The sequence below is a fragment of the Cygnus atratus genome, chromosome 1, assembly GCF_013377495.2.
Source record: "Cygnus atratus isolate AKBS03 ecotype Queensland, Australia chromosome 1, CAtr_DNAZoo_HiC_assembly, whole genome shotgun sequence".
In the NCBI taxonomy this organism is placed as follows: Eukaryota; Metazoa; Chordata; class Aves; order Anseriformes; family Anatidae; genus Cygnus; species Cygnus atratus.
In genome coordinates, this window is record NC_066362.1 from 94,179,536 (window position 1) to 94,187,769 (window position 8,234).

General features: G+C 39.9%; 1 protein-coding gene across 1 annotated transcript; it reads right to left on the reverse strand.

The window, feature by feature from the left end:
• Nucleotides 1-4,521: 4,521 nt before the first annotated feature.
• Nucleotides 4,522-7,948, reverse strand: LOC118245075 (lymphotactin-like). The gene is made up of 3 exons (XM_035540635.1): nucleotides 7,879-7,948; nucleotides 5,299-5,416; nucleotides 4,522-4,627 (listed from the first exon to the last, which is right to left on the reverse strand). The coding sequence occupies exons 1-3, from the start codon at nucleotides 7,946-7,948 to the stop codon at nucleotides 4,522-4,524; spliced, it is 294 nt and encodes a 97-aa protein (XP_035396528.1).
• Nucleotides 7,949-8,234: the final 286 nt, after the last annotated feature.

Consider the following 8,234-nt stretch of genomic DNA (forward strand, 5'->3'; position numbering starts at 1 on the left):
TCTCTGCTGCCTTTAACTCTCAAATGAAACAAGGGAAGGGTGAGCCATGATATGACAACAGAATGCTGTTGAAATTTTTTGTACAGCCTCTGTAGCTGTTGTCCTGGCAGGTTTGTTCCCTTGTTCTCAGATGTCCTAAACCAAAGTACAAGTTGAGGGTAAGGGTGGCTGGATAGGATGGAGTGGGAAACAGCAGGCATAAATAGCTCTTGGTAACTGCACAGGCATCGTAGCAGGCAGTAAAGAGAATCAGAAGAGTGCCCTCAGAAGAGGTCAAGTATTTCTGCAAGAAGAGCCTTAGATAAGCCTAGAGAGCAGATGGGCTTACTCAAGCATGCACCCGTGATGTCATTCATCATAGCACTACCAGTCTTATCCATGGGTGCAAATCAAATGCTCAGCTGAAACTTGGATTCTGAATTACTGATGACCATTTGCATTATAGTGATTTCAGATGTTTTCCATTTGTTGATTCCTAGAGACTTGCTAGTGCGAGTATAGCTTAAGGCCTCCGGGTTTATGGCACATCTTTTGGGCCTCTGTTGCCCCAAGGTGATTAGAGACTTGCTCTAGCACACGTGATACAAAACAAAGGTAATAAGGGAGCAAGTCAGCTGTTTAAAGACTTAATAAGGGCTTAATGCAGCTACCTCATACCACTTATCTCTGTAACAAATCCAAGCCACTCTTTTCTTACGTTATTTCCCTACCTTTCCCCTTACCTTCTACTGTAGAATTGCTTGCCGTAAAATTTGAATCAGTATCTTTGGCAGCAATCCTCAAAAACGTGGGTGAAGTAACTAATTCTTTTGCTATTTAAAATACAAGGTTTAGCTTTCCCAGTGCATTACTCCGCAGGGGTGAGAGAAGGAAAGTATTTGTATTTGCTGAATTAACATGCCTTACTTTTCATGCCATGGAACAATATTTGTCAAAATAGCATCACTGATGCATTAGTATTTGTACAGAGGTACCCAGTCCTCTTCCATTTTCTTCTTCCCATGTAGGGTCTTGAACAACCTGTTAAAATATGATTGATTAATGAAAACCTCCAGTGTAAAGTAATCCACAAATGGTGGAGTCAGGAGGCATGTAGAAATCAAGCAATATCCCAGCTCATCACAGGGGGTTTGGGATTGAGTTAATGGTTAATAATGGTTTCAGCAAGAGCTGATTATTGTAAATCTAACTTTCTAGTTCCTTAATTATAAACAAACAGAGAAAATAGTACAGCTGCAGTTACGTAATTTGTTGCCCAGGAAGTATTTTTTTTTAATGCAGAAAGCTGCTGTGCACAAAGGGATAGTGTGTCCTGTCTATCTCTAAATATAGTGAAGCTATGAATGTTTACAGTAGTTGAGGGTTTGTCTACTGTGCTCTCTGCTGTCTTTGTCTGGTGCTAAAGGTCTATACGCAGCACATCCTTTCAGACCCTTCAGAAACTCTGTATGGTAGATGAGAGATGGATGATTTTTTCAAATACTGTTGCCCACTGATCTGCCATGTATATTTGGAGAGTCCTTTCTGGCAACAGGAACCAGATTGTACAAAAGGAGTTAAAGAAAATTAATGTTTGTATTACAGGCCACAGTCTCACAGAAGATGAACTGGGAAGGGAAGCAGTCACCTTGAGCCCCCTGTTCCTTACTTCATTTGGAGAAGAAATGGGTGGGCAGCCAGGTGCAAGGAGGACATCAGTGCAACCACAGCCCCAGATCTTCAAACATACCCTGGAGCCTTCTGTTTTCTAAGTGAGATGTTTCCCAAGGATGTTATGGAGACTGAGACTGGGGTTCTTACTTGCCTCCATCACAGCAGCAGCACTCTAGTTCTTCATTTTGCACTTGCCTTTAGTGTGTGTGTGTGTGTAAAGGAGGTTTCAATAATATTTTCCATTCTTTTTAAAGCAGTTTGAGAGCCTCAGGGAAAAGTGCTAGGCGGGAGCAGTACTATTACATATAAGCCTCCACACAGCTAGAGATGACAAAAATAGCACACAGCTGGGACTGTGCTAAGGACTGGGGTAAGGAATGGGAAGGGAAGGACAGGAAAGTCCCTGGGGTTTAATGGCTGAGTAGGAAGAGATGTTGTATGTACTGGCCACCCACAATAAACTTGCAGGAAGGGCAGAAGGATCATTACAGATCTTGCAACGTATAACAAGCAAGATGCAATAATTAAGTAGGATGATTCATTCTTAAAAACTATTATTAATCACTTTATGAACTGTGATGATGATAAGCAGGTATAAAATATTAACTGCTATGTGATGTTTAATTAATACATCCTCAGGTTGTGATTCTCCTAATTAAAAAAATGCCTATTCACTTCAGCAAGATTAATTCCAGGATAAGGTACTACTGAGTATGAGCAAAAGTTGCCAAAAGCAACTTTTTAGTAAGTTCTGGTCCAGGATGAATTTGATCCCTGGGGTTGTTTAAGGAAAGGTTGGACGTGGTGCTTAGGGACATGGTTTAGTAGGTGATATTGGTGGTAGGGGAATGGTTGGACAACATGATCTTGGAGGTCTTTTCCAACCTTAATGATTCTATGATCAGTGGGAGCTGATAGTATTCTTCTGAGATAAATTACCATAGAAATGCTTTTATAGGTGACCTGTTTTTGTAGGCTGCTAGTATTCTGATGATGCTGAAAGGAACAGAATTGTTTCTGTTGTCTATAACATGAGGGTCTGGGGTGTTCAGTTAAAATGAATGAACAGTGATTTGTAAATTGTCATATTCCAGAAACATCTCAGTGTTTCTTTCTTCCTTTGGAACTCTTTTTAGCAAGGTTGTTGTAACATCTATTTTTTTCTAGTGTAGCTGTTGACAATTTCAGCAAGAAGGTGTTGCTCCACATAATGAAGGCTCATCAGCCTGTCTTGGCTTGTAGTGTAACATATACAGCCATCCTTCTCTTCCATGCCTGAGCAGTAGCACTGCTTCAAAACCTTCTGTCTTGGATAGTGAAAACTAAATGAGTTTCCCCATGCAAGACTAAGCCATGATAAAACATGAGTCCCAAGAGTCAAATTTGGCCTGCAAATTTGACCAGGGCAGGGAACTGTAAAGACTGGCTTTTAGAGGAATATGATTTTATTTCTGTAGGATAGTTTGGAAGTGTTATAATTTCACATGCATCACCAAGATGTTATCTGTAATGAAAAGCCCACGTTTTAGATAATGCTGGCTACATATGTGTGGGTAGTACAAGAGAAGGTTTATTCCTGGAGTACCTGTGCCTATACTTCTCCTCCACCCCTCAAGTTCCCCAGACACCAGGAGTTGTCTCTCTTTATTGAGAGCTCTTCTGTATCTACTACTGATAATGTGACAGGCTTCACACATCCCTAGGGTGACTGACAGTACCTAAACTTTTGAAGAAAGATTGTCTGAACTGAGGGGTTTTACCATTGAATATGGTGTATTTCAGCCCAGCATCTGATTGTTTGATGACAATCTGAGTCATGAGTTGGAAGTAGTGTCAGCTCTAGCTGGTTTGCTCAAAAGGTCTCCAATTTGTGCTGTCATCTTAGTACCTGTTTCAATAGTCTTCATCTGCGTTATGTACAAGCAGACATGTACCATTTGATTCCAGGCTCATAGTAGCTTTATTAAAATCCAAAACTTACTATTAGTAGAATTTATCAAGTTTAAAAATGTAAGAGACATTTACATATACAAATTCCCTGCCCGAGAGAACTAAGTATGAATTCATGAAGTAAAGACTCCAGCTATGGTTCATTCTTGCTTATTCAAAGAAAAACAAAGGGGAAAAACAAAACAAAATATATTTTTTCAATTCTGTCCCAAATGAAGGTGAAAGCAACTTCACAGAAGTCAGTGAATAGGACAAGTCTTCCAAAGTACAAGTCTGAATAGGGTTGCGTTCTTAAAGTTATCCTGAATTACCCCAGGTCATCCCTTGGTGAAAGTATCCATACATCACATGGGCCCGAGACTAAAGTCAAAGCTAATAGTGCAACATATAAAAATAGAAGGCCCGAAGATCCCCTTCTTAAATACTGCACTGATCAGGCTATAGCCTGAAGCATGATATTATCTTTCTTACAGTTTATATAGGTATGAGTAACCATACAATTATATAGAACCTCTTGAAACCCAGCACTCAATGCAGAACATTGACCTCCATCATCACAGAAGTGTATATTATCCATCTCCGTGAGAGGTAATCTATTCTATAGCATGTGAAACAATCTGCCGTTCACCCTCAAATGCTATATGGGTCAGGACAGCAAGGATGGGAAGATACCTACATTCAGTTGTAAATAAATATTAACAAGCATTTCGGAAAATAAACAATGTAACAGAGTCCAGCTATAAAATTAAGTCAGCAGATATTCAGCCAGTGACGAGTAGATTCTGATGAGTTCATGTTTGTTCAGAGAATTTATTGCCAACAAGGACTACAAGCAGATACTAAGGCTTTCTTCCCTGGTATGTGCAGCACTGATGATGATTCCATTTTGTTGGTCTTAGATGGTTGCCTGGGACAGGATTATTTTTTTTTGGCGGTACGTTTTTGGTCTATTCTCTTCATAGCAACCTGCACCCATTTCTGATCAGGGTGTACACAGATCTTGATACCTTTTGCAGTGATAAACCTGCAGGAAGAAAAAGTCAGACAGCAATTAAATTCTGGTCTACAAAGCCAGGCTTGAAGTGCTACTTTTATGCAGAGCATGAGGACCTGTATGGTAAAACCATATCACACGCTTGAGTTTGTAGTAGTTACTTGGTATAAACAGTGCATAGTAACATCAGTTCCATATCCGTGGCATAGGTATGTATGTAGCATATATGGTCATATGAATATATGGTGATATTCAATTAAGAAAAAGGAGCAGGTCCCGGATTTGATTAAAAAGCATGTGCTTGTGAAATCAAGAGACCAAATGTCTCCTAGCAGAAGTCATAGTTAATACAAACTCTTTCACGTGATCTTTCCCCTTGGCTGAGTGTACTGGGCTTCTGGCTTTACCCTACCCCCTCACTGAGATTTCTTCAGCTTTCTGGGCAGAAAGATGTAACTGTTCAGTGAGCCTTTTACCAGCATTCGTGAACAACATGTGTTCAGGCTCTCCAGGATCTCCCCTTTGTCTCCCTCACCTCCTCAGTTGCTGATTTACTGTTTCATGTGGGAACTGGAAGGGTGACCTGAACTAGCCTGATTTAGCAAGTTGGGCTTTGAAGTGTCTTCTGATGCCATTTTCCTTTTGATGGTAGCTTGTTTGCATAGATGAGTCTGAAAGTGGACACTGCACCAGATACTTACATGACAGCGTTTAATGGAACTTGTTGCTTTTCGTAGTTGACAAGCTGTCTGATGTCCAGTTTCTGTGTAGATAGATTTACACAAGCAAATTTGCGCATTGGTTGACTTCCAACGCTTCCTACAAGGAGAAAAGTAGACAGAGACAAAGGTGGTCAGTACTATATTCACATTTAACCATAAAAACTGCTTTTAAATTACAAATTCCAGATGATTTCCAGCTATGGTTAGAACTGGGGTGTCTCATGAGATGTGCAGTCAGAATACTAATTATACAAAAGAGCTCAAGGTGTGTTTTGTGAGACTATCTCTGAAGTTTCATTGGTATCATCATGATTAGGTCTGTATCATCTGCACATAAGTGCCCATATGGAGTAATGCACATTTACTAGGTAGATTTCAAAATGTTATCTAAATGTGGATCAATATAATTGCCCCTACTTTCCGCACGAAGGAAAGGAAAGCAAGGCTACTTGTCTCACACTGGGCATCCAAAACTAGCCTAAAAAACAACAACAACAACAAAAAACACTTGAAATATAGATTTAACTGGCAGAATGCCTAGTATTTGCATACTCTTGCTACATGTCTAGTGTTATGGGTAGTGGAGTGCTACCTAATCCTATATTTTCTTCATCATTTAGATATGTTTCAAGGAAATGCAGTGGAAATTAATAAGGAGGCAGCATCAATATAAAATTCTTTGTGCAACTGTCATGTTGCATAGTAATAATGAAAAATGGCAGCTCGTTTAAGTGAGATGGTACGTATATATTACTGGAAGCCTTTGCTTGATAATTTCTGGTTTTCCCCCAGCCTTCAAAGACAGGTTTGGAAAGGTGCGATGAGGACAAACAGAACGCTGCTGTATTCTGAGGTTTATTTTAGAGGAATTTATAGAGAAAGTGCCTTGAAGTCCAAGAGCTGCTCAGGTACAATTTGCTAAGTATAAAACCTGCTTCACATAATCTCATTATCTGAGAGTTTTTCTTTGTTTGAAGCAGTTGCAATAGCTGAAGTAAATGCGCTTCAGCCTCTGCAGAAGCTGTGGCATGGCCAGTGCATGGGTACTGGCAGAGCTGCTAATTCTTGGGATTTTCATTGCCTGAAGGAATATCTCTTCTGAACTTGTATTAGTCACGTGCAATGCCATATATTTTCTTGAGATTCAGTATAAGTACTGCATTGCTCAAATTGTTTTTTCAAAATGTTAAAGAGTTCAAAGATAGTCAAACAATCCTTAGTATCCCTGAAAATATTCTCTTCTACTAAGCCATTTCCAGGAAATGCACACAAGGAATACCAGCAGAGCTTCTGTAAACCTGGGAACAAAACCAAAGTTTTCGCTGGCACAAAATCTGCACCTATAACTACCCTTTTTTCCCATTCTTCTCCTATCCTTTGTCATTCCTCCTTCTAATCCTTTTTCTATCCCTTGCACACCATCCCAACATAACGTTTCAGACTTGGGTAATATTTATGACAAATCAGGCATCCTGGAGCATGGCAGTACAAACTGCCAGTCTGTGGTACTAAGGCACATGTTGCTTCGATGGACAGCAGTAGCACTAGTCAATCTATGAAGACGTAGCATGATCCAGCTATAGGGGCACTAAGACAAAGTACTCAGCATGTAGCTACATAATCTTGTGAATGCTTAGCAGGTCTTAGTCTGGTTTTGGTGTGGTTTTGTGAAGATGCCTTTTCTGGGTGTTTATATCTGCATGCTTTTGTGGGTTTGCATATGGCTTGCATATGAGTGTTTTCTGTGATTTTTATCAGCTTGTTTGCGTAAAGCTGATTATAAGTGTACGTGTTTGTGTGTATGTTCTACATGTAGGTCTTCTACAAGATGCAAGTGGGTTAATCCGAAAGTCATAAACGTCACTACAATACAACCCCTCTTGAAACATGGCTAACAAACGTGGTTCATTTCAGTGCTCATAAATGTTCTTAAATGATATTAAATTGTATGAAATCAGGAGAAGAGAGAGAACCTTGTATAGATCCCTTGCTTTCCTTTACACTTTTTGTTCTTAGTTTGCCTGTCTGTATCCAAAATATTTGTCTAGAAACAAGCACGTAGGTAATATGCGCTACAGAACTGGAAGAACTTCTAACAACTGGGGACATTCAGTTGAGAAAGGCTTTATGGTTTCAGAAGGACACATTAAAAAAAAAATAGTAGTATACCTATTTAAAGGAAAAGAATAAATCTGAAGCTGATTCAAGAAATAATGTATAAAAATGTTATTAATGCATATGGCATCAGTGAGATTAAAAGATGTCGTATCTTCAAGCTTCCACAATTTTGAGAGATAAGTCACAAAAACCCTGTAAGAGTACTAAGGTATAGAAATTCTCTTTGCGTTAAAGCAGAAGCCAAGCACTAATTGATAAGACATCAGATGAGATCTCCCATAAATTCCCTCATGCTATAGTTGCCTTTCTTGTAGTTCTGATCTTGGTTTCTCGCAAGTGTGATCTTATGAATCAGCTCTGAGAATGAATCCTGCCTGAATGCAACAGCCCACTAGTACAATGTGGAGCAATTCCTGTCTTCCTCTTAGGTTGCAAACTTACCTTTTGCTGTGTGCACGGTGAAGACACCAAGCCAGAAGATGACCAGGATAACTGCAGTATGGAGCTTCATTGCTGGTGGCTTCTTTGTCAAGGCAGAGAAGAAAGTGGTTATCGTAAGCCCCCTTTCACAGAGCTTATATATTGTCACTCAGTGGTCAGTTCTTGTGCTCGCTTATTGGGGCGTCATGGTGGGGTTGACTGTCAGTGGAAAAAATTGAGTGGCAGTACTTTTTCTGGTGACAGAACCACCTCCTTCTCCCCACCCATTCTTTACTAGCCCCCCTGTGAAGGCTTTTCCTGCTCAAACCCTGCTTGTGGTTGCACTTGCTTCTTTGTTGCAAGTTAGGTTTATATCA